The sequence below is a fragment of the Lissotriton vulgaris genome, chromosome 1_1 (assembly GCF_964263255.1).
Source record: "Lissotriton vulgaris chromosome 1_1, aLisVul1.2, whole genome shotgun sequence".
In the NCBI taxonomy this organism is placed as follows: domain Eukaryota; kingdom Metazoa; phylum Chordata; class Amphibia; order Caudata; family Salamandridae; genus Lissotriton; species Lissotriton vulgaris.
Genome location: NC_141685.1, coordinates 1,389,257,154 through 1,389,285,085, shown reverse-complemented (window position 1 = coordinate 1,389,285,085; position 27,932 = coordinate 1,389,257,154). Strand labels below are relative to the sequence as shown.

Sequence of the window (27,932 nt, the reverse complement as noted above, 5' to 3'; positions counted from 1 at the left end):
ATTAAACGGTGGAACTAATATACACACCATTAAACCAAACTAGATACCACTTACTGTGTTTATGTAGCTGTGTCACTTCACGTACGCGCTTCAAAGCGCCCTATCATGAGGGAAGGAAGGGTGGTGGACAAATGTGGAAGGAATCACTTTCCCCTCAGAAGACCTCTTGCTCAGGGACCGGTCAATAGATTAATGGGCCGTCATGGTATGGTGCCAGAATATAAGAACCAAAATATAATTTGACAGAAATACTGTGTCATCAATATTCTTCACAAAAATATTGCTCCATTGGCGTTAATATTAGGAAATACACACCAAATGGGACTATACTTTTGTAAGCAATGTTTAGGACATAATGTGTCCACAAGCACTTGAGAAAAGGGAGGCACAGACTGACGTCAAACAAAAGCTTAAACACATAAAAATTGTACTTGACATCTTAAAATTCAGAAACAGTTAATGCAGTGTATCAAACCTGTTAGTGCGTGTCTTCAGTACATAGTACGGCCATGTTCCACGTAAGCTTCTGGTGAAAGGCTTTAAATGGTATTGGTAAGTAGAACTGTCAGGAAATATAGCATGTTCAGACATTGAGGATAATGCAGTGACCACCACTCTGGCAGCTTCACAGGACTAAGAGATTTCAAGCTGGTATAAAGAAATAATGTAGTTGTATTTAGGGGTGACATGCTTCTAGGATAAATGTTGGATATGTGCCGTCTTCCCACACTTTCAAAGAGTAATCTTTTCTTCTTAATCGTTGGAGATGAGGTATTATGTAGTAAGTAACCACTGGATTGTTGCTAAAGTTCATGTTACATTCCTTAGGTCTTTGTAAACGGCTTTTATAGCCGACAATTGTACAAATTGGTGCTTTCGCTTGCCATGAGTGTATGTCACTTAAATGTTTTATCAGGTTATTGGGCATTGTCGTACATAATCATGCGCTGTTATGAAAACCAATAAAAATCTATTGTACAAAAAAACTCTGGTTAAATGCTACAGTAGATTACGAATCCAAAAATCCAAGTACAGTTTGTTAAAATTTAAGATGTAATCACAGCAATAGCTATTCAGTGGTGGGTGAGATGAAGCAATATGGCACATAGTTAAACCTGGTTCCCATGATCCGCAAGCGGCTTGCATGGTGATGCTCTAATGCAGTAATGAACCGCTACTGATTGGAGCTTCCTCTTATGGGGACCTTGTGTCTTTCTAGTGCTGGTGTTGGACGAACAGGGACATATATCGTGCTGGACAGCATGCTGCAGCAAATTCAACGTGAAGGTGCTGTTAATGTGTTTGGATTCTTAAAGCATATACGTTCTCAGAGAAACTACTTAGTACAAACAGAGGTAAGAATATTGGGATTACAATAATAGAATAAATTGTTGTATGGAAGCAATGGAAATGTGTGTAGAAACTTAAGAAGTGGTAGCAGAGAACACATGGCTCATTCGTCTGATCATGTCTTTTATAATATTGATTAACAAAATTGTTAATGACTTGCATTTATTGCACAATCTAGCGAATTTCGTGCTCATTATCTCCCAAAACTCTCAAATGAAGGAAGTTCCATGGCCCTAGCGTGTTCTGGGTGAAGACATATGGCTCCATAAGCCTTCGATCCACCACTCATATCTTTTGACAACTTGCTCTAAGTTCACCCTTGAAATATGTTCACAACGCCTAGGGTTTTTTTAATCTTACAATAAATGGAGGGGGCCGGCAAGTGAACAGATACATAAATCCAGCTTTCCATGCTCGCATTTAATGCTATCCCCCAAGAATTAGAACTGCTTGTGATCAACTTTCATTAACATTTTAACAACTATTTTAGAGGATTTTATTGATACTATTCATTCATACCTCAACACCTTATCTTATAATGTTTATTTTTTAGCTTTCTATGTCAGACAATTTTACTGTTGTTTTATCTGTGTACCGCTTTTATGGCCTATGGCCGAAATTAATTTTATTGACTGACTGACTGAAATATGTTGCATCCAGTTTCATATTTCCCCTTTTGTTCTGTACTGTACATCTGAATGTCCTTGTGCTACCCCTTATAGAGAATTGGTTGACAATATCAATGGCACTGTTGTTATGTGTGCAGTTTTCCTGGAAACAATAGAAGAAGACAAACTAGGGGTCCTTACTTACACAATAGCAATTTTGGGAAAATCCATTTTTTGCGTGGATTTGATCTCTTTTATGGACCTCAGTAGCTGTAGCTTCAGAGCTGTGGTTGTTTGTGAGGATAGCAAGACAGCCACCCCATGTTGCTCCTCATCTGTAAGGGCATTTTGAGAGATTGGTGGCTACAACGTGCAAACTATTGGAATGAAGAGCAGGAATTTGTTTTGGTTGTTTTAAATCATGGCAATTAAATCTTAGTATACACTTTTGGCTATTTTTATTGGACAAGAAGTAGTGGTTCCAAACCCATGTTTCACAGGGATTGTGTACTACCTGTGAATTATTATGAGTAACTCATGGAAATGACATAATATCTTTGACTTATGGTTTTCATCCAAAGAAGCCGGCTTAGTCTTTCTGAGATCCTTCTCACTAACTAATTAGTCTATAATATGTTCCTTAGTACATTTAGTTAAGGAAATCATCAAAACACACGACTCGATTGTTTCATCTGGACTTTGTTTACTCAAAAATCCTTTTTGAGGACAGGTAAATTAACCCGCACATTCCGTTGCAGTTACGGCCCATTGTTGGCTGAGTACTGTGAAGAGTAGTATCAAAATATTGTACTTCTGCAGAGAAATGTACTTGATAAATCAAATAATCTCTTCATAAAACCTACCTTCTGAACAACGTAATTCAATTTTTTTTTTTAATTAGTTTTACTACTGGCAACCAACTTAATGGCACAATTTTTTACTTTATTGTCAGTAAACATTTTTGTTAAGATGTAGCCTCTAATTTACATACCTCCCTTCCCCTGCCCTGCGGGCACCCATACCACTCATGAGCTCACCTTTCACTCCTGGAACAGCTGACGTTCTAGAACGTCAGCTGAGAAGCGGTTGATTCTGTTGAAGCCGTTGGGGAGTTGACACGTCTGTGGTCACTGCGGAGTCCTCCCTCCTTGGTGTGTTGTATACTTCAATAAAGTTCTTTCTTGAAGGTATCCTGGCTCCATCTTTACAATTTGGCGACGAGGTAAAAAAAAAACTGCCACCGATAAGCCTCGTAAACACAGGTGTATTTATCCTGTGAATGACCGAACGGCCAAAACACCACCCAGCTGGAAAATAAGCCCTGAACTCTCTGGCTTGTCATGAGCTCTATCAAGAGGATAAAAGACATTCGTGAGGGAGGAATCTTATCCTGCGTTGGGAAGGCTTTGAAGGCTGTGCGTAAGTGACAAGATTCCCCTCGTCCGCGAATAAATAATGATGAGCAAATCTGTGTCAGAGTTTGCGGAGTGAGTGAGGAGTTGTCAACGCCGAACAACGAGTGGCTGTCTGCTGTGTGAAGTCTGTGGCGTGAGTGGGGAGAAATCACCGCAGAAGAGTGAGTGTTGGGGGAACCGGCAGTGTCTTGCGCTTATTTCGCATTACTGTGCCTGACAGCTATGACGTATACGGACGCCGAAGAGTTTCATCACAGTCCGTTCCTAAGAGCTCTACGCGTGAAAAAAAAGAATCAGCAGTGCATCACTGGAATGCAGCACTGCGTTTCAACGTGCGTGCCACCATTTTACTCAGAACTGTCACATCGCGTTTAAGCCAACCGAAAAGAAATTGACAAGCACTGCCTACATAGCGCATTCAAAGTAAATGAACCACAGGGTGAAACAATGTCACCAGGAAAAGTTTATGTACTAAATTAAAAGTGTAATACAGAAGTTATTTCTGTCTCAAAGCAAAGGCTGCAAAAGTGTCATAATACGCAAACTACTAAAATGGCATCAGGCAACGTATACAATTTTTCACAACCACAAGCATTTTTGGAAAATGAGGGCGATCCAAAAATGGAATGGGTAACTTGGCAAGAGTATTTCCTAAATTACATCTCTGCTTTTGATGAGGAAAAAGATAAAATAACAGCAGAAAAAAAGAAGAAAATACTTTTACATTGTCTCTGTGCTGGTGGGATTTAAGTGTATATGTGCATAAACAAAAGATGGTGATGTATTCACTAATGCCTTAGAGGATTTAGACAGCTACTATAAACCAATGGTGTGTGTGGCGTTGATAGATTCAAATTCTTCAACCGCAGTCAAGGCAAAGAAGAATTATGTTGCAGTCATAAACAATTTAGCACTCACATGCAGATTTGGGGACTTGCACGATGAATTTATTAGGGATCAAATTGTAATGCGAGCAGCCAATCCAGTCATACAGGACGCACTATGGGCTAAAGGGGAGAAACCCTTACAGGATATCGTTAAAAGGGCAGAATTAACTGGAAAATGTGCAAAAGCAGTGCTTGCAGAGAACAAAAGTGAACAGGAAGAACTGGTTGCTGTTGCCAAGGTAAATGAAGTTAGGAAGAAAGTGCAATACTCAGCAGAAAACAAAAGCAAAGACAATAGTGAAAATGAACATAAGTACGGCAACACAAGATATTTCCAAAGGAGGTGCTACAGATGTGGTAGCAGAAGACATATGGCGGATGACAGAAGATGTCCGGCACGCAACCAAAGATGCTCAAAATGTGGAAATTTGGGGCATTGCCAGAAAGTTTGCCAGTATAAAACAGGGAGAAAGGTCAAATTGGTGGAGCAAACAGAGGCCAACATGTATGTACTCAACTTCAACGATAGACAAAAGCCTAATGTTGACATGGAAGAAGAATCAGGGTAAAAGGAACCAAAATGCGAGATGTCGATTGGGGGAGTCAACATTTCAATTGTTGCGGACTCTGGTTCACCCTACACTATCATCAGTAAGGAAATATGGGACAAGAAATGTATCCAGGATGTGGGTAGAGATATGTGTGCTCCAGACATCTCATTGAAAAAATTCACAGGAGAACCGATCGAACTAGCAGGATACAGGAAGTTGAAATTTGTATTTAAGAATAGAGAAGCCATGTGTAATCTGTATGTCTCATTTGCAGATCCATCAGTGTTGAGGTGGAAGGACCAGGGTAAGTTAGGGATTACCCTCAACCCCAATAGCCCTGAACATGTCTTGGTAGCACAAGATGATGAAGAATTACGTTTTAGAATTTTGCAAAAATACCCCAAAGTGATTGATGGTAATATAGGTAGGTTGAAAGGCTTCCAGCTCAAAATCCAGGTTAAGACCAACCCAGAACCACCTATACATAAAGTGAGAAACATACCATTTTCATTGAAAGAAGAAGTAAAAGAACAAGTGGAAAGTTTACTCAAAGCTGGGGTCATAGAACATACTGAGTCTTCAGAGTGGGTCGCACCATTGGTCGTAGCCAGGAAGGCCAATGGCAAATTGAGATTATGCATAGACTTACGTGACCTAAACAAGTGCATTTTGGTAGACCAGTTTCCACTACCTAAAATCAGTGAAATGCTGAGTCTGACAAAAAACATGATATGGTTCTCTACCATCGACCTCACTGCGGCCTATCACAAGGTTTCCCTACAACCTGAGAGTAGGAAATACACCACCTTGATTTCACCCTTTGGTTATTTCATGTACAAAACAGTTCCGTTTGGATTGGCCTCAGCGGGCGCGATGTTTCAAAGACTTATGCATGTGGTTTTCAATGAGTTCGAAAATATACTCATATTCCAGGACAATCTCCTGGTAATGGGGAAAAACGAGAGAGGAACACGACAAAAACCTATTCAAGGTTCTAAACACTTTGCAGGAGAAAGGGATGACAGTCGAGTACGAGAAATGTAAGTTCGCTATGCCAAACGTAACAAACTTGGGGCATGAGATCACGCAAGATGGCATAAAACCAAAAAAAGAACAGTTAAGAGCCATAACAGAAGCACCCATTCCCAAAAGCAGAGAGGAAGTGCTTGCGTTATTGAGGTTAGTTGAATTCTACTCTAAATTCATTAAAGGGTTTTCAACAAAAACATACGACATCAGGCAGCAACTAAACCGGGAAAACAAGTTTGAATGGTCGCAGAAGTGTCAAGAAGCATTCATCACTCTGAAAAAAGATATTTGTAATGCACCCCCATTGCAGGGATTCGATCCGAAGTTAGGGAGTATAATTACCACTGTTGCAAGTGGTAGGGGCATTGGTGCTGTCCTCAGCCAAAAGAACAGAGATGTTAAGGAGGACACCATCACCTTTGCCTCACGCTCGTTAACGCCTACAGAAGACAGATGCTCTGTGATCGAGCGTGAGGCCTTAGCATGCATATGGGGACTTGAACACTTTCGCCAGTTTATATGGGGAAAGAAAGTCTTACTACCCTGCGACCACAAACCCCTAGCAAGATTGTTGACAACCAAGGGTTTATACACTGCTACAGCAAGACTAGCACGCATGTCAGTGAGATTATTAGATTTTGACTACGCATTGCAATACCTACCTGTTATGAACGTGGTGGCCTACTTCCTCAGTAGATTACCACTCCCCATGAGTGAGTGTGAGGAAGTTATGGGAGAGGAGTTTTGCGTAGCCAGTATCACAGATGAATTCCCTGGCATCACCAAACAAGAGTGGCAAGATGCAGTTGAACAGGATGTATTTCTACAAGAGGTCAGCAAAATAGTGCAAGAGGGTTGGCCAGAAAAAAAAACATGTACGAAACGATGCAAGAGTCTACTGGTAATTGAGGAAAAAACTGTCCTTATAGGGTGGACTCTTAATGAGGCAGGGGAAAATTGTCCCCCAAGAAACACTGAGAGAAAAATTGTTAGAGATTTGTCACGAAGGCCAATTAGGCATCAACAAAACTAAGAGCAGAATCAAGAGTTGTTATTGGTGGCCTGCATATGGTTTAGCTATAAAGAGGAAAGTGAGGAACTGCATTCAGTGTGAGAACTCAGACCAGCTTTACATCCTTTGCCCACTTTAGAGATGCCTTGGTGGGGATTGACCTGATGGGTCCTGTATGGAATAAGGAGGAGCAAGTGTACATAGTGGTATTCATTGATCACTTGGCCAGAAATAGAGATACTAAGAAAAGCAGACTCAGGGAACATTGTCAGATTCCTCGACCAAGTTTTCATGAGGGAAGGCTTACCAAAGTTCATAGTAAGTGATAACAACCACAGTTCGCTGTAGACATCTTTGAAAAGTACCAAGGAAGAAATGGTATCATACACAAAACCACATCAGTGTACCATCCAGCGGGTAATGGGGCAGTGGAACATTTTAATTGAGTCTTACAACTGCCCAACAACAAGGGGTTGCAGTGGGACAAAGAAATATCAAAGATGATATGGGCATACAGAATAACCCCTAATGAGTGTACCACAGCCAGTCCCTTCAAACTTATGAGAGGGAGAACACCCATATCAAAAGACAATATAGGGAGGAGGGTTACAGCTAAACGCGCAGATTGGTCTCCACAAAAGGTGAAAGAGAAGTTGTCACTGGCGCAAAACAAGTGTAAGGAGAAGTATGACCAAAAACACAAAACCAAGCCATTCACGCTTAGGGCAGGTGACTATGTAAGAGTCGAACAAAGTGGGTTCATTAAAAAAGGGCAATGCTGTTATACTAAGCCATTGATGGTTGAGAGAATGTTTTGCAATTCAGCTCTCTTTAGCGACGGCAAAGTATGGCATGCGTCTGCCCATTCAGTATGCAAGAACAGAAGCGGAGTGTTCATTGAAGAGGAGGAAACCATAACACCAAAGGTACAATATCCTTCTGACAATAAAAGTAAGGAACATCATAAAAGAGGTACGAAAGGGAGGTGTGATGATTATGATTCACAGGAAGACAATGCGAGTGCCCAAGACCAAATGCACAACGCAACGGGTCTCTCTAGACACGTTGCTGAGTCCTCAAACCAGTCAGGCGCACAGGTAACTACTCCCGTAGATGATGCTAGGAATAAGACTAACGGACTTGAAGGACTTTCTGCAAATCGCGATACAGAGGCACCCAGTACCAGTAGTAGAGGAAGGGTTATTATAAAACCATGTTGGTATAAGGATTTTGAATGTTATTAATATGCTTCTACTCCCTTCCTTCTCCTCCCTTCCCCCTCCCCTCTTCTTTCCCTCAGGAAGGAGATGTGTTAAGATGTAGTCTCTAATTTACATACCTCCCTTACCCTGCCCTGCGGGCACCCGTACCCTTCATGCGCTCACCTTTCACTCCAGGTACAGCTGATGTTCTAGAACGTCAGCTGAGAAGCGGTTGATTCTGTTGTAGCCGTTGGGGAGTTGACATGTGTGTGGTCACTGCGGAGTCCTCCCACCTTGGTGTGTTGTATACTTTAATAAACTTCTTTCTTGAAGGTATCCTGACTCCCGCCTTTACAATTTTACTGTCTGGAAAAAAACATAGGGCCTTATTTACAAGCTGATGCGTCACTTTTTATATGGGAAATATTGTAAGCGAGCCCCATAGTATTCTTGATCCCTTTGTCTTGTGGTTTATGTTTGCACCAAAACTCACAAGATAACCTTGTAGGGCCATAATACAGTTACCCATTAAGCACTTTTCTCTGTTCTTGCTTGCGACGCGCACAGCGGATCATGCAGAGCTAGGCTGTGATGATTCCCGTCCATGTCTTCACAGGAACAGTACATCTTTATTCACGACGCACTGGTCGAAGCCATTCTAAGCAAGGAGACGGAGGTACTTGACAGCCACATACACTCCTACGTTAATGCTCTTCTCACACCTGGACCAACTGGAAAGACGCGGCTGGAGAAGCAATTCAAGGTAAGCGCTCTTTGACTCCTTAATAGGCGCTTTTTTCCCAAAGAAAAAGAAATTGCAACCGCTAAACTGGAGAGCGCATTAAAGACGTTGGGGCGTGAAGCGTCAGTCCGCGCGCCATCCTGCTTCCGCCACTGTCCTCGACCTTGGTGAAAAGGCCTAATCAGAAACCCACCGCCGGGCGCTCTCGGGCATTGTTTCGTCCGCCTCTAAAGGCTGGGAACTCTGTCAAAATGAACACATAGCGCGCACAATGCGCCCACAGCCTTCCTTTCAGCAAGGATTGTTCCTGGCGGAGGCAGCAGAGTCGCCGCATTGAAGGGGGACGCGGGGGACATGAGACGCGCGCTAATTCCGCCGACGGAGCCTTGCACGCCGCGACCTCTGCGGAGGCAAACAAATAGACCGCAAGAGGTGCGGCCAAGCGGGCAGAGGGCAGTGCGGATGAATGCGCGTGGCTTCTAATAGTTTCATAAATACCTTTTGTAGCCAGGAATCCGCGGATCAGAGAGATGCGGAAAATCATTAGACACAAGTGTCGGGGTCACGGACAGCTCCTTGGATTGTTCAGAAGCGTGATTTTCTCTTCAGCCCACCAATACACCTGCACACACAAACGCCCTTCTCTCTCGATTAAGACAGTGCGCCAAAAATAATATTTCAAAGGGAATACATTCAGGGTCTTTGTAAAAGAACGTTCGAGACCAGCCTTGTTCGTTGTTTTTTTTTTTTTTGTTTGTTTTTTTGCATTGAGTTCTGTATTTGTGTTAACGTGTTTTGTCGTTGCAGCTCTTAACTCAGCACGACATACTGCAGTGTGACTACTCCACGGCTCTGAAACAGCACAACAGACCGAAAAACAGATCGTCTGCCGTCATCCCGGGTAGGCATGAGCAACGACAGGTTTCTAAATAAAATAGCTTCACACATTTCTTTGTGACAAAGGATTGCACATTTCAGAGAAGTTAAAAATGACGATTTTGTGTTGTAATTACTTGCTAGGTAATATTGCTTTGAAATACGAAACAGTGATATTTTAGCTTTTGGGCACTTATCCTACGGCACCTACAGTGAATAGTATGTTTAACTCCAAAACGTTTCTCTCACCGAGCCTTTTCTCAAAGGTGTTTGCATTAGTGATTTCATCTTCCTCCCACAAATAGCCTATTTTTTTTTTTTTACAATTTTGAGTTTGATATTCACAAAACGTGGATTTACAGAGATGCGAGTGCAGACGTTCTAGAATGTGAACGGCATGAACATATGGGGACACTCACAAACATTCTTGCTTGCTAGTTTTCACAAACTCTTTCCCAAACTGGAAAAAAAGATCTACGATTTTCTCCCATAAAAGGCAAAAACATATCCTTTTGCAGAGTAGTAATAGGGAACAACCACAACATTGTTGGTTTGTGCACAAGGAAAGCAAACTAAATTACAAAGAACAATTTCACAAATGTCTTGAACAGCCGTATGCACAATTGTTTTTAAAGACGCAGAAATCCTTATGCACCAAGATAAATGGGTATTCACAAAAGTTTTCTAGCAGTACTATTCAAAACTTCTAAATAAGGGTTCTAGATTAAATTCTTTAAAAAAATAAATGACCCAGCATGTTCAACAGTGCATTAAGGATTGAAGGGACGTGTTAAGATTATCCACGCAGCAAGGCATAGCAATCATAAAAAAACAAAAAAATAGATAAAAACTTCTCAAATTAACATACATTCTAAAAAGGAGTCTTGTGCCCACTCTTAATTCCATTGTTACATGACCAGATATTGCCTTTCAGTCTTCCTAGGTGAGTGAACCACAAACATACATGCACTTGGTAATGTTTCTTATAAACAGCCACATATTCATAGTCAGATATTAGGAGATAGGGTGTGTGAGAGTCAGAGGTCTAACCTTTAAATATGATCCTATTACTGTAAGAGGGTATGTAAATGCGACTGATGTACTTCAAAATCCCTTTAAATAAAGTTGTCACTGAAACGTGTTAGTAACTTTAGGACAACCTCATATCAGAGTAGATTAACCAATTCATACCTCTCTACCTTGGCTCTAATTCATAACAGTACTCTGATGGGCAAATACGGTTTTCAATTTAAGGATATTAGAGATGGATTCTTTTTGCTGAGAAAGGGAGGTTACAGTTTCTCAATGGTATGGCCATAGAGCTTTTGTAATATAAAAGGAGTTAATAAAAAAAAAATAGGAAAAATTAAGTATTGAATTTCAGGCCTTCGGACAAAGAAACATTTTTACGTCCAATTTTTGTGCATTGGCTAATTTTGATTTCCAATTTGGCAACACAACATTAATTATTTCAAAATATAAAAGATGTCCCTTTTAAACCTAAATATGAATCCGAATCTTTGGTCACTGTAATACGAACTACATGCTTCATATAAACTGGGAAATATTTTCAATTTTTCATGGTTCGCTGTGAAATATGGGTTCTTATACCACTGCATTTTGTGCAATACAATCATCTTATGAACAGTTCACACTTTATTTACCTTAAAGAGAGTAGCCTCTTGAAGACTTCACATGACCCGAAGTTTTTAGTCAAGAGGTTGACAGATATGCATATGCCACTGATAAGACACCTTCTACTAGGCTCTGCAGACCAGTAGTAGCCATTGCAGGTAAGTGCAGAGCGGCGGGGGTGAAAGTGACAAACAATGGTATTTAAAAGGGAATTTAAAATAAATAAATAACACCACTTACCTTGCACTCGCCGCATCGCCTAGTCAGCGATGCTGCGAATGCAAGGTGAGTGGTTTTATTTATTTTACCTTCCCTATCCCATCAATTGTCACTTTCACCCCTCTTCCCCCACCCCACCGCGTTTACCTGCATGGGCCGTCACTGGTATGGACAACTGTCCTTAGTTTGATAAAAATACTCTACACACATTCCTGAGATGAGCACCAAGGCATATAACCTCAGAGCCAATCTTACAACCCCAATGTGCGGTAAAACAACACTAAGTGGCTGGTCCCTAAATTCGACACTATTCAACAATCTGCAGTGCCTCAAAATCTTTTGCAAAGTTCTGGAAAGATTCATCCACACCTTATAGACACCTTTGTTACATAGAATTGTTCTATAGTATTGTATTCCAACTATTTAACTTGGGCACATTCCCAGATATCTTCTGGTCAATAATCTATTCTAAACAGAATTATCTAACTATAATGCCAATTTAATCTTGGCCTTCTCAGTGTATTTGTATTTTTTTTACCACATTCAAAGCTGAGCATAATCCCAATCCATTGAGACAACTTGCATGAACCCCACAGGCACCCAATTCCCCCACCACTGCACATGGCCCATAACCAGGCAGGCAATACCCACTTTGTACGGTCTACGTGCTGCACAACAGTGATTGACCACAGGGTCTGTTCTATGACCAGACACTTTTTTTTTTAATGGTTTTTTGGTGCCTCACTGAGCGCCTTGCTGGGTACTGTGGTAAAGGGTGGTGGTACCGTGGTTCCTGGGTTGGTTATAGAGTGTCATCTCCAGCCAGACCCTCTATTCTACTCTCTATGGACACTCAACATCCCATGTGTGCCAATTTGCAACCAGGCCCTGTACCCAACCCCATGATTGTGCCCAGTCCTCACAAGCACTCAGCTCCACCTCCCCCACTGAGTACATCCTTCAAACCATGCACAGCAGTGGGTTAGCCCTGTACGCGGCCAACCCCAACTACGTATGACCTATGGTCTGCACAGTGGCAGTTGGCAACAGGGTATGGTCTATGACAAGACCATTCTTTTTTTATTTTCTCTTTTTTGATACTGCAATACTATGGAAGTACATTACCAGAACTGCTGGACCAGCATTGTGGTACCACCACATGGTTCCTTGCTGGATACCTCATTAGCAGGCTCTGGTACCACAGTACTCGTGTCCCAAAATATTTTTGGGGAGTTGCCCTTGGGTGGGCCTGGGATTGCATTCTTTGCCCCTTATGTCTCCTTTGAATTTTTTTCAAATCGTTGCCACAAAATATTCTCAATGATGTGGCCAGCCAATCAGGCTCTGTCCATCCTTTTTGAATGGGCCAATCAAAGCAAAGCTGGAGACCAACGGCCAAGATATATCTAACTTATTACCTTTGTTAACCCCTTCATGCCCACTCAAAAACACTTTTGAATGCTAATTTCTCGAAAACTGTTGAACGAGTTTACACCAAATAACAAAAAGCATGCAGTCTGAATACATGTCCAACATTTAGCCAAACTGATATAATTCCATCCTGCTGTGTTTTCCTGTTTCGGAGTGCAAAAGTAACTATCAATTCAATTCATACTTTATTCGACAGTTGAGTCATCAAAGCACATATTAAAAAACACATTAATCAGTTATACAATAAAATAACATCATCTAGTATGGTACAAAAATAGTTAATCAAAAATCAAGAAAGACTAGCTAGGTTTATACAGGTAAGACTCAATGGAGTACGTATGTCAGGGAAAACCAGTAGGTTTTATTAGAAAGCCCTCACCCACCAACCTAGTTGGTGGCATGCTTCATCATCGGGCCCACCACAGTGGCACCTAGCGTGCCCCGGGTGTGCTTCGACGCCAGATTACTGCGGAGCTGGTATAATTACTGAGTGTGCAATGTGGTGAGTATGAAGGTGAAGATTAAAAAGCCATACAAAAATCCCAGCACCCGAGGGTAAAAACTATTTTAATGAAACTGGGTATCTGTTGGCACGTTAAAAAGGCAAGCGGACACAGTGGAGTATGGATTATGACCTCCAGTGTCCTGTGTGGTCTACATGTTTCAGCCTGGCCTTTCTTAATTTGAAACAGGCTTTCCTCAGGACCAAGTGAGTATGTGTGGGGTTATAAAAATAATTTACAGTGAGTGTTTTTTGGATTTTTATGTGTAGCACGCACTAAGGTGCTATATGGGTGAGAAGGGGATTCCCTCTCGCTTTGCTACATATAACATAAAAGGGGAGACATACAGACGTACAGGGTAGAGTCATATTAGCATATTATTGCAAAAAACAGTCGTCATTCCACCGTCTTGTAAGGTGAGTGAGCGAACTATACATGGCTAAAGTGTGGTCTTGTCAGTGGCAAGACTCATGTGATGGTTATCTAGAAGCCGGTTGTAGTGGTGAGCTAGAAAACGAAAATGCCAATGTGAGGTTCAGGTAAGTGAAAGAAAATCAATTATTGTCCTCACACAGTATTTTAGCTGTTCAAAGCCTCCTAGGGTCGCCTGGCAGAGAAAAAGACCCTAAAAGAAGGTAGTATTGGTTTTATAAACATTATTATCCGACCTGTAAGGGAAGACCTCAACACCTTACCCCCACAGTTGCTGTAGCGCGCAGCCTCAATTACTCACGAAACTGTCGATCTGGTTCCTCCTTGGACCTGTAATCCTTCTGCGGCGCCCGGTTGTGAAAGGAGGGCTCGCCGAGCATGTTTATTTAAAGCTTCCGTAATTGTTTGCACCTGGGTTCGGGGTAGAAATAGAGGGAGGGGTGCCGCGCTGAAAGCGCCATGTCATGCGCGCTCTGCGCATGCGTGCCGTGAGTAGTAGTCCCTATTCAGCGCGTGAGCCTTTAGTTTGTGCTACTCTACACTCACAAAAACTAAAGGCTTTTTAATCTTCACCTTCATACTCACCACATTGCACACTCAGTAATTATACCAGCTCCGCAGTAATCTGGCGTCGAAGCACACCCGGGGCACGCTAGGTGCCACTGTGGTGGGCCCGATGATGAAGCATGCCACCAACTAGGTTGGTGGGTGAGGGCTTTCTAATAAAACCTACTGGTTTTCCCTGACATACGTACTCCATTGAGTCTTACCTGTATAAACCTAGCTAGTCTTTCTTGATTTTTGATATATAAAAACGGGGATTCAGACTAGCTTACCTAGTCCTCCCTCTCTCCTTTGATTTAGTGATGTGACAAAAATAGTTAAGACAAGATTAAACCTCACTTCAACTCTCGAATACAAAAGATTAAAAAAGTTATAAAACATACATAGTATTCTTCAAAATTACGTTGCCATAATTATATATTTGCTCTTTCATTATATTAGACAATTATACTCGAGATGAGGACAGCAACAGTTTATGACGAATTATCCAGGCCCACTGCAAGAATTTCGCCACAGCTAACGCTATGGGTGGGTTGGGATCGGTGCATAAAATTCTCAGGCCCTCAGCATACCTTCGAGTACCCATTAGTCGACAAATGGGTTTGATCCACTTGCGATGGGGCAGAATATATTCCGGCCACACAAACAAGATATGACATAGTTTCTTGTTGATTTTGACACCTAGGGCATCGATCATTAACTGACCCCTCCCATTTCTCGGTAAACAAATTAGTAGGGAGGGTACCAACCCTAAATTGAAAATACAGTTTGCGATCTTGTGGCTTTTCAATTTGATCCCAATATTTCTCATACACTGGCCAGGTCTTGAATTCTAAAAAACAGCTGGTGAGATTTGAAGATAAAGTTTTTGACAATGTTAGATCATTAACCATTGCCCAATATCTTCCCTTAAGGTATTTTTTCGTTGGGAAAACAGCGTTTTGCGGGTTGTCCCATAGTTCAGACATACCCATCCTCCCCAGAAGACTCCAAATCTCTCTAAGCCATTTAATTTTTTGAAGGGAGTCATTCTTAATGATGTCCCTGAGGCCCTGGGCATAATGAGACAATTCATCAGTACACCATATCCTCCGCCAATACAGTAACGGCCGCAGGCTTGCCAGATCTTTGACTGTTTTTTTGCACCAATCCCAATATAATGGGATTAGCGGAGTGCTTTGTGGGACACTTGTCATTTTGCGCACAAACTCATTCTCCACCTTGGTCAGTTGTGTAATATTTTCGAAGCCCCACAGTTCGGCTCCATAGAGGGCCGAACTCAATACCTTTGTCCCGTAAATCTCAAGAACTGGGCTAATTGGTTTAGTCAAGGAGGATTAAAATTTTTGCAGAAGAACACCTGCTTGTTGCTTAAGTTTTAGAACGGCCAAATCCATTTGGCTGTTCCAGTGCATGTCCTTCTGCAAGGTAACGCCTAAATAAGTAAATGAGTCTACCTGCTCTAGAGGAGATTCACTCATAAATATATGACCTCTAAAGGATATGTGCTCATTAAATGACATGAACTTTGTTTTAGCAGCGTTTATTTCCAGGCCGTGCTGTAGGCAGAAATCCCCAAACCGCTGAAGGGCCTTCTGGAGGCCACTAGGTGTTTTAGACACTATTAAAGTGTCGTCCGCAAACATGAGGACTGGAATGCGGGTACCTGCCAAAGCTGGTGCGTCCGTGGGGCCCATTGACGAAGAGCAAGAACAGGGTTGGTGCCATAACGCACTCCTGCCGCACTCCCCGCTCAACAGGGAAGCTTTCAGAGGCCTCCCTCTGTACCCCCCAACGGACACGAGCAAAATTGTCCTCATGCAAGCGTACGATCAATGTAAGCAATTCAGGGGCCATCCCTAGCCCCTCCAAAACTTGCCATAACTTGCCACGCGGGACTAGATCAAAAGCCGCTCTCAAGTCGACAAACACAGCGTACAAAGCCTCTTTGCCCAAAACCACAGTTCGCCAATATAACATGATAAAACGAAAAACTTGATCTATTGTGCTCGTTTTTGGACGAAACGAAGCTTGCAGAGGGCTCAGAATATTATTTTCCTCCATCCAAGCCTGTGTTTTTGCTAACACTAGCCTGCTTATAATTTTTTTTATGGAATCAATCAGGCTAAAAGGCCTGTAGTTGCCTGCAATCGACTTGTCGCCTATCTTATATAACGGAACGATTTCTGCCCCTTCCAAGAAAGGGGGATAGACGCTCCTTGGGCGATAGCATTTGCCAGACGTACAATATATACCCGCCATGTTTGTTTATCGTTTAAGAACTGATCTGCGGGGATACAGTCGATGCCTGGTGCTCTCCCCTCAGTTACAGTCTCCAAAGCCCTATCTACATCTCCCATTGTAAAAACGTCTCCTTGGAAAAAAGTATATTTAAATGTGTCACCATCTAGATTACTACCACAAGCAGCATATTGCGGTTTGAAATGTTCTACCCACAAATGTTGAGCAACGTTATTTTGTGCACGGTCAGGGCGCCCACCTCTATCCCATTTGTACATATCCCAATATAATTTTGGGTTCCTTGCCATACATGCATCCTTAAGCTCCTGCCATTTGCCCTCATCCCATAGCCTTTTCGCTTCGTTCTGCACTTTCCTATAACGGGCCCGAGCCTCTCTTACACTGTTTGGATCCCGTGTTTTTAATGCTATGCCCAGTCCCAATCTGGCTTTAATACAAGCTTCGTTGTACCAACTCTCAGGTTTCTTAGAGGACAGTCCTCTACCAGACCCCATCTTACAAAAATACGTTTTTAAGTTTGTTGTGGGCTTCAACAAAATAGCATAGTGGATCCGCCGTAAGAGCAACTGACCCTACAGCAGCTTCGTCATCTAGAACCTTTTTCACGTCATCGATTATGGAGATCAGAGTTTTGGGGTTCTCAACTACCTTACTCCACTTAAGATGCCATTCATCGTTTGCCAGAACCACTTCCGGAACTAAATTTACCAAAGTACCACCCAAATTCTATCAAGATTCAACTTAAATGAAGAGGTAAGGGGACTATGGTCACTCTCAATACGCACCAATACTGCCATGTCCACAAGACTCTGCCACAGTTTTAAATGGACAAGCAGATAATCAATGCAGCTAGACCTGGAACCATTATCGTACGTTTTGCTACCATGTCTGTCCAATGGTGTACGGCCATTAGCAGCCCTTAGCTGGTTCCCCAGACAGAGGCCCTTCATTTGTATTGCTGCCTCAGTCCATTTTTTTATGGGGGCCAGCTCAAGTTGAGGAATGCCCCATGTACAGTCTTCCTCCTCCGTTAGACATTGGTCATCGTACCCCAGCGGATCAAAGGTGGTATTAAAATCCCCTGCTACAAGAGGCAGGGTGTTAAGAGGTAGAGCTTCAATTAGAACATCCAGCGCGGATACTACCTCAGACCTTTTGCCCCCTGGTTGCCCTCTAGCATAAACATTAAAAATTTCAAGGCTCACACCAGATGGAAAACGAAGTCTCACTGACAAAATATCATTAATTGGGACAGGCTGTTGTTGGATATCACAGCGTAAGGCCTGCTTAACCCAAATAACCAATCCTCCTATTGGGCGTCCCTTTTCCTTCTTTTCAGCGGGGACAAAAAAATTCCAATATCCCTCCCGAAAAACAGGGTCCACCAACCAGGTCTCTTGGAATAGACAGATATCAAATTTATCAATGAAGGTGGTCCAATCAGGCGATATCAGTTTTGTACCCAGTCCCGCCATGTTCCAGGATAACAGAGACAGCAAGCCATTCCCAGTCCGTAAGCGTTCAACCTCATCACCCCCCCCCCATTTTCTATGTTCAACTTATTTGGAAGGGGAGGGTCTGTTATTCTCGGACAATGAGACATTAATACATCACAACCCTCCTGTTGATGTGGGACATCACTACTAACTTCCCATGTAGTCCATCCCTGCGAATCAATGATCTCATAAGCATCAATAGAGGAATTTAGACCCTTTTTTGGTGTACCTTCACATGGGGCTTCATTCATTTCATCGACTTCGAGGGGTCGTCGTCAATCACAGTTATCCAGCCCCGACAAAACTTCAAACCTGTTAAACAACATTGGTCCCCCTACAGTACTCCTAATCTGAGCCCCTCCATCTAACAACATATGCCCAGGGGTTTGGTATACTGATGGGTGGAAGAAGGTCAAGGGCAGTGACTGGATTACAGAATTTAAGCCTTCATACGGCCAATTGCAGATGTGATTAACGGCCCTCCTATCCTTGAAATTAATAATGACACAATCCCCATCAACTGTCTTTTTCCGCGTACCCCCACCCAATCCACTCTTCTTGCAAACAAAATTTCGGCAGATACATGGGGGGGTAGTGGGCGGTTGGTACTAAGCCAAAAAATACACTTGTTTTTAAGCTCCAAATATGTTTCGCCTTTGTTCTGGCTTAATTGAGGAACACCCGCCAGTACCACTGCATAAGGAATAGAATCGGGAGGGAGGACAATACGTACAACATTTTTTGGTGAGTGTGCAATTGTGGAATTATTCACAGTACGTAGTTGAGTTACAGGCCCGTGCGAATCAATTGTCCCTACTTCTTCACACTGTACAGTTTGGCTAGGAACTGCTGTCAATTCACTACGGGTGTGTTGTGAGGCCGGATTTAAGATGCCTCCTGAGACTTTAGCTTTTTCAGAATAATTTCCGATCAGATAAGATTAACATGAACTATAGTACTCCCAAGCGATTTCGTATGCTTCACAGCTGTCCCATTAGCCCGAACACCACCCCGTGAGTGCCCCAAAGCAAAAGACAATTCCAAACACACAAGTCTACTTTCAATAATCTCCAATCTATCATAGATGTCTTTTTAAAAATAGATTCCAGCTTGCCCCAAAGTCAGGCCCCAGTTCATCAGATTGAATATCCACTGCTAAACTTGGGGTATGAGGAGCTAATTCATTGCTGGATAGACAAGTAGAAGTAATTTGTGTGGTAATTGGGACCGTGGCTCCATTAAGCTTCATAATTTTTGCTCTTCTTCCCTTCGACTGTGCTTGTGCCCCGGTCCGCTTCTTCTTATGCGCCGAACTCTCCACTGGTTGAACAGCCCCAGTTTTATCACTACTGCTCGCTGAGCGAGTCTGGACGCTAGATATCAACGGTTTACAGGAAACATTACTGGGTATGGCGTTCATGTTACCCCTTGGAGAGATATCAATTGACAAAGGTAACGGCAAGTACCTGGTGATTGTAATAACTGATCCTCCTTTCCACTTTCAGGGGTTGCCGATATAGTTATAACTGGCAGCAATGGAGGAGTTGGAGAACAGACCTTAGCTAGGCTTCCCATCGATGATCTTTTGCTAAAAGCAATGTCTAAGGATAATCTTTTTTCCGTCTGTTCAATCTCGCGAGCTAAGACCGTCGAGGCTCTAACGAGAAACTGATCCAGAGTGCCAATAAATGACCCTCCCGGTCCCGCTTTCTTAGCGGCTCTACCACCCATAAGGGACAATATAATAGTTAATGTAAAGCCAACACCCTTTATAATCAAGTAGTAAATTAATCCACAGTAGTTGCAACAGCCAGACACTAACCTTGCAAGTAAAGGCTTAGGGGGGTGGCCCGGCCCGTCTTCAACGTACTCGAACGGGCTCAAACGGGTCCGCCCTTGGCCTGGGCTTCGCCCGGCGCGCGTCCCGCGATTCGGTGTCAGGTGTAGTTAAATGTGGGAGGCAGGAGTGGGCGGGAAGAGGACCCAGCTGTGTGGAATGCTGAGGCTGCTGGTCCTCGCAGTCCCGCGGCAGTATCATGAACAGCAGGGCATCCACTAAAGGCAACAAGCTCCCGGTCAGCAGGACATACGATGAGGGAATTCAAACTGCTGCGAGCGGCTCCCGCAGAGCGGGGGCCGCGAGCAGTTAAGTGCAGCAGGCAGGAGTGGGCGAGAAGAGGACCCAGCTGTGTGGAATGCTGAGGCTGCTGGTCCTCGCAGTCCCGCGGCAGTATCACGCACAGGAGGGCATCCACTAAAGGCAACGAGCTCCCGGTCAGCAGGGCATACGATGAGGGGCTTCAAACTGCTGCGAGCGGCCACTATCACTTCTGCCCCCACTTTGTACTGCTTAAGACCTCACATACTACATCGCTCATGTCATGTTCTATGACATAATTGATAACATCACTGATGACATCTCAAATGACATCATTGATGACAATGGTGGGCATCGCTGGGGAGCATGTTATAGTTCGAGGGCACAAGTTATAGTTACTTGAGGTAACCCAAACTATAACTGCTGAATTTCTATGGCTTTGTGTGTGTAAAATCAGAACCTAACTATAACATCCCTGTAACATTTGTTTTTTAATGAATTTTTAATTTAAAAAAAAAAATTCCTAACTATAATGTCCGTGTAAGCTATATTTTTTCAGTGCGTATGATATTGATGTTACAATATTCTATATAAATATATTCTGTTTCAAAGTAAAACATTTGCATCTTCTACTCTTTATACACGAATTACAAAAAAAAGGCTCATTAGCTGACCTTTTTCTCTCCCAGCTCACAGCAGTCAGCAGAATAATGAGCCAGAGGATGGTTAATGCATCAGAATAAAAATGAACAAATAGACATTACACCTTACATTTCGTGGTACCTGCTGGGTGCACAACTGTGTACAGACTGAATAAAGAAGGATCCTGGCCCTTGCATCCAACCAATAGAGGTGATATTTAAAGGGAAAAGTATGCTCGTCTAGATAGAGGGCAGAATTCTTTTGGTCTGCATCCTCTCAGAATTCTAGGATAAGATCCCATGTTGGGTGGATCATTTTCATCACTGCTAATAGATGCCCTTGCCTGATGTTAGGTCTAGGCCTGGTGCTTTCAGCCCAAAACTATCGCTGCATTGACATTTTAGATTGTGGTTGTTGAGTCTCCCTAGGCTCCAAATCAGATTACCGTTTGACATTTTAATAATTTCTCAGAAAATATATACACAATGTTGTACTCTGCTAGATAATTCGCGGTGCTGTATTATTTACATTTCTGATGCTAAGTGTTGCCATCCATGTATTAGTACTCAAGCTGGCTTTTTTTTGCAGTGGAACGATCAAGAGTCGGCCTTTCTTCATTGCCTGGCGAGGGAACTGACTATATCAATGCTTCCTATATCATGGTAAGTTTAAGCTTGGCATTAAATACATTTGGTGAGAAAGCTGAGACAAAGTTGCCTTGCAGTGACATGGATTGATGACACGGAATGACAGTCAGGAATATTTAGTGAGTAATGGGTTGCACATAGATTAAGACATAAGAGTAAAACATCTCAACAGTAGATATGTTTAGGAAGCTCGATCCCAAGGTGTGATCTAAGACCCTAAGTCCCTGGTACATTTAGAATATAGACATACAACCAGATGACATCACAGAGACATGTAGCTTAATGCCTCAGGCAACAGTGACCAACACACATGCAAATGCTCACCAACTCAGAGGGCACTTATGCGTCATCTGCTTACATTTCAGTCCTTTAAGCGTACCCTGGCTCATGATAAAAAAAGAAATGAACTAGTGCCAATGTTTGTGCACCTACTAGCAAGCCAAGTGCTAAGCACAAACTGCAGCCAGCTTCTACAAGGAAGGAAGTGCCATGTACTTTCTGTCTGTACATTGTCAAAGAGGCCTGTTCTGCTCCTTCTGACACTAGCCATTTCAAATCAAAATAATGTCACATTAAATAACATTAAATAACACATTCAAATCTTCTTTGACTTGGGAACTGGGTGGTGAAAGGGTAACCACCTGAATGTCACATCCTTCATCGAAGGTATATTACCAGAATATCCAGCCCTAAAGATCGTGCTACAAAAATATTATGGTTGAATATCAACTACCAAAACATTGAGAAATTAAGTTTACATTGTAAATGTAGATATACTTTATATAGCTCCTCATACATGCCTAAACAATATACATATACCTTCAATGAAATTTGACGTGAAGTTAAAACTAGAACATCAATACTTACCTATGTCTTCTTATCTTCATGATATTTTTTTAATTGGTATTCTGGCTATGATATGTTTGTAACATTTTATTTTTAGTGTCCATATTCTGTCATACCACCTCGAATATACATTAGAAGTAAGCGATCTACTGTCCACTGCCTAGACAAAAACAGTGGGCTTGATGCACTTAGAACAGGCCACAAACTGTTCTAAACTGACTAGTTTGTGACCTGACATTCATTTTGAGATGGAACTGTTGTCTTAATCAGTGTATAAATTAATCAGTGGTCACTTAGGGGGAAGTGTGAGCCTCAAGCTCCTAGGCCACCTTATATAACCATCAATAGATTGGTTTAAACTAGAATCAAATCAAATGTATTCAGTTAGTTTAAAAACAATAAAGTTAAAGTTTTAAGTTTTCTTTTCATACATTTTATGGATAAATTGTGCTCCCAAATATACAACGACACAGTGAAAGTGAAATAGAAGAGTTTAAAGTGTGGAAGTGCTATACAAAAAACATGTACACAACTTGTGACTGATATGGATACAATTGTTGAATAACACTGAATCAGAGTATCATGTTCCAAATCAAATTAAAAACAGTCCAATAGTATCTTGTCGACATTTCAACCCCATAAAATTACTTATATAAGGGTCATCATCAGGACGAAGAGAGATTATTGGAAGCACCCAAAAATTGTGAAAATCCTGGTGTCAGCTTGCAATGTCATGATGTGGGGGTCTAATCACCATCAAGGCCAGTAGAACACGCCAGCAAGATGTAATGCATGACAAATTGTAAATGACGTAATTATAGCAAGCACTATCTGGAAATGATAAACATATATGTATAGACACCATTGGTGGGAGTGTTGGTACGTATGATCCGGCAGGGTGATGGACTCATCAACATGCAAAGAGAAGGAAACCACCTTCAGGAGATCAGTGATCCAATATCAAGTACGACCACGGGAGATCAGTATTCCAATATCAAGTACGACCACAGGAGACCAGTGTTCCAATATCAAGTACGACCACAGGAGATCAGTGTTCCAATATCAAGTACGACCACAGGAGAGCAGTATTCCAATATCAAGTACGACCACAGGAGATCAGTGTTCCAATATCAAGTACGACCACAGGAGATCAGTGTTCCAATATCAAGTACGACCAACATCAAGCGATCGGTGTTTGAAGCGCCACGCTCAAGCCGGCCGCACCTCTGCTTGTATGTTGTATTAATCAGTTTCATTCTCAAATGAAAGCTTGCTTTACAACTTTCTGACTCATTGATACGTATGAAAGAAGAGGCAATTTGTGCCACCTGCAAGTGGCTGTGAATGCCGGAGTGAATGAATGAATAACTGCATCTACAGTGCAACAGCTACCCAAAGGTGCCCTGGTGCTGTAAAGACGAGGAGTCCGACAAGCCCGGAAGGATATCAGACCACGGTCCCTTTATTTGCATTCTCAGATTGCTGACATATGTTTTAACCCCTTCGCTGCAGGGGTTATTTTCCCGCTGTGCTGGGGGGAGGGGGGCGCGCACGGCGCTCCTGTGCTCATGACAAACTGAGCTCGTCATGAGGCACGGCGCTCCTGTGTTCATGACGAGCTCAGCTCGTCATGACCACACCCGTTCCCGTGGAACGTTCAGCACAGCAGGGGAATTATTCCCGCATGCGAGCGTTCCACGGCTCATGACGAGCTGAGCTCGTCATGAGCACCGGAGTGCCGTGGCTCATGACGAGCTCAGTTCGTCATGAGCATGGAAGGAGTTAAAAAGCAGCTCTGTCCCATAAAAGAACAGTGTGCGCTTTAAAAAGCTCTGATCCTTTGGACTACTGTTATTTTGCTAATCAAAGGTTTTGTGCCCATAAAGAGCTTTGTACTTCAGGCCCAATATCCTCTGTAAAATAGAGGGATCATTCAATAACTAGACAAAGACTACGAAGGATAGAAAGGTGGGATAAGATCAGGACTCAATGCAGGATTATTTAAACATGTTTAACTGGTGTTAAGGTTGAATGGAAATCACGTTGGAAATGAAGCACGTGGCTACTGATATAGCAACTAAGAAAACAACAAAGGGTTGTAACAAGTTTTGTGTTCCTTTTCAAAAGAATGTCATTTGTTTTTGGTAAAGGTTGGTACATGAAAGCAGTTACGAGTATATTGTAGACAATTATTATTGATGCTTAAGTATCTTATTGAGTATGTGGTGTTTTAAATGTACACCTGGAAACCCTCAGCCAAACAGAAAGAAAGATGGCACCTCCAAAATATATTGATTTAGATGTCCTCATGCCAAGGTGTATCATGAGAACTTGAAAGGTATTCCACCAGAGTATTGCCTCAGACATATTGTGCTGTCATAATGTTATGGACAAGAAAATCAAAGACCCAAATATTGCCAATGTAAGTGTATATAGGTTAGTATAGGTTTACTTTACTCTATATCTATGTCCCTTGTTATTATGCATATCATCAAGGGACAATGATGTAAAGTTAAGAATAGTAAATCTTTACTAATCTACACCCATTTCCCAATTATTTGGTTCTCAATATGTTATCTATAAAATTATGGCAACACAATATTTTTGAGACAATATTCTGACATACAGTAATTTGAAGAATAATCCACACTTACGTAATGGAGGTAGAACTAAGATAGTGGTGGATTAGTTAAACCTCCATGAATATATTGAAGACGTTCTTCCCCTAGCTGTATTCGGGTAGAGGTTAACATTGGCAGTTCTCTCAGTATTGAGTGCAATACTATTCAGTAGTGCCAACATTTCTAAAATATTGAAAAACGAAATACCAGGTCGTAAAATAAAGAATACACAATGTATTTTGTATAGGAAATTAGAAAACATACACTGTATCCAATATCCATATGCATATTTTTAATATCAATATTTTCATATACAAAAACACCCACAGGAAAATGGCTCTGTGCCGACCTTTACCAATGGTGTAGCAAGGGGGGATAGGGGGGTGGCGCCCCCCTCTTACAAGTGGCCGTCGCGTTAAGCATGGGCGAATTTTGCGAATCTCGCGTTCGCGAATTTTGCGGATTTGCGAACTCGCAATCCGCAAAATCCGCGAATTCTCGCGAATTTGCGGATTTTTTTTTTTTGTGTTTGCGCGGGTTTCTGCCAGTTCGCGAGGGTTTTGTACACTTTCGCAAATTGCGAACTTACCTGTCGGGTCGCAAGTTTCGCGAACTTGTTGTTTCTACGTGTCCAGCCTGTTTGGGACACTCTTCTTCATCACTGCCACTCTCTGTCACCACTGCCACTCTCTGACTACTCATGCCACCCTCTGGCCCACCCATGCCACCCTCTGTTTCATCACAGCACCCTCTGGTTGTCCAGTCAGTGTACATTATTGTGGCAACACAAGCACACCTTCCCTGCCTCAAGTGACCTGAATTAATTTGGGGCTGATTAATGTGTCACAGAATATTTTTTTAGCTGGCACCTGCTTCCTTAGTGCTTCCTGATTAGTGATCTTTTGCACTTGCTAAGTGCTTTCATTGTTGCAAAATTAGTTACAACACCTGCCCTGCCCCAACTGACAATAATGAATTAGGGGCTGATTAATGGATTTGAACTTCCAGCCTGGCTCCTGCTTGTCTCCCTTAGCTGTAATTCAGGACCTTTGTGGCATATGTGTAACTATTCTGAGGTTCAGAGCAGGGTCACATAATAGTTGCAACTGGCAACTGAACTCTGGAGGGGTCCCTCAGGAAGCACTACAGGAAATGGCTACAAATGATGAGCCTGAACTTTTGAACCTGGTAAGTAGTTTCAGTTTTGCTAAGATCGTATTTCTGCAATTTTGCACTTATTCGCGGGGCGCGAAGTTGTACTGGGAAGCCGCGAACTCACGCGAACAGTGCGAGCAGTGCGAGCAAAATCCGCTGCTCGCGGATTTGCGGATTTTGCCGGAGATTCGCGAATCTCGCGGATTGCGAATTTACCGAAAATCCGCAAAATCCGCGAGCGAAACGGATTTTCCGCCCATGCTTACGTCGCGTGCCGGCTGCTGAGGAAATCGGCAGCACCCTCAGCTCTTACACACAGCCACGGGGTGGCAAATACAGGGGTCGATACGGGTGGCCATAGGTCTAGCTATGCCACAGGCCCTGACAGTGGGTGCCAAGCCCCGTGGTGGGGTATATGCAGTGGAGTTGATAGGCAGAGACTTGTATGGGTTGCCTACCCACTGCTAGAATGTGCAGTGAAGGGCAGCACCCTACATGGGGCACCAAGTCCAAGCTGCTGAGTTTGTGGTGTAAGAAAAAGAGCTAAAGTTAGGCTTGCTTCTGGTGAATGTTCAATATCATGAGGCAGAGGACGGAACCCTACAGAGGTGCAAATTCTCCATATGAGAGTGGAGTCTTGCATGGGTGGGTCAATTACCCAGTTGTGAAATGTGTTGTGGAGTAAAAGAATGCCGTCTTCTTTCCATGTGGTTGAGCTCCCACTACGAAATGTGCAATGCAAATAGCGAATAGAAAAATGCATGTGAATGAGGACAGTGAGCTGGACTGAAGTTACAAAGCTCACTGATGGGGAATTTGTAGTGAAAGATAGAGCATCGTATTGGAGTATTACACCCAAAACTAGGATATTTGTAGTGTAGGATAACATTCTGCCAGGGTACCAAGGACCCTGCTGGAGAACGGACAGTGAAGGTGTGAATGCTGAAAAGAATAACAAAAAAAGAATTTGGGGGCATATTATCAAGGGGGTTTATCTCCGTTTTTTTGCTTTAAAAGCCAAGAAAGCGGAGATAAAATTATCTCCCTATTACCTAGCTGTCGCTAACACCAGTTAGCGACAGCTAGTAGGAGATAGCGACCATCTTGGGCCCCGCTTTGCATGTCAGTGATATTTATCACTAATGACATGCAAAGTGGGCGTGCCAAGATGTTAGCGACTGGAAACAGTCGCTAACATCGCTATCTCCTATTACCAACTTTTGGAGATATTCGCGCTAAGCGCGAATATCTCCAAAAGCTAACACCTGCCCCTGAGCAGTTCTTAGCCATGTTATCCAATGGTAGGTGGATAACATGGCTAAGAGCATTAGCTCGGTAATGCATGAATATTGCAGACTTTTCAGCAATATTCATGCATTTCGGCCGATTTTTATCGCTTAGGAGATAAACCTTGATAATAGCAGGGTTCCTAAGCGATAAAAATCGCCGCAGCTCGGCGATAAAAATATCGCCGCTAAACCAACATAGCGATAATTATCGCTAGTTGTTAGTAATATGCCCCCTGGTTCTCTGCAGCTGTGCTGTCTGCACCACTGATGCGGGGATGGGCACAGGGCCTGGCCAGTGGCTAGGTCCCTCATGCAGTCTCAACGGCACGCAGGGTAGGATTGTGTGCCCCGCATAGGCTGACCCCAGGGGGGTCTGAAAAGGGGTTGTCCTAACACTGCGCCCTGAGACAACCCAACTTA

At 42.7% G+C, this 27,932-nt stretch overlaps 1 protein-coding gene across 1 annotated transcript in view; it reads left to right on the top strand.

Moving 5' to 3' along the window:
• The window catches only part of PTPRZ1 (protein tyrosine phosphatase receptor type Z1), a 652,698-nt gene that overhangs the window by 584,945 nt on the left and 39,821 nt on the right, over window positions 1–27,932 (top strand). The window contains exons 23-26 of the mRNA XM_086966862.1: window positions 1,220–1,355; window positions 8,671–8,817; window positions 9,604–9,697; window positions 21,543–21,616. Coding sequence (XP_086822988.1) covers window positions 1,220–1,355; window positions 8,671–8,817; window positions 9,604–9,697; window positions 21,543–21,616 — 451 coding nt within the window. The remainder of the gene's footprint in view (window positions 1–1,219; window positions 1,356–8,670; window positions 8,818–9,603; window positions 9,698–21,542; window positions 21,617–27,932) is intronic.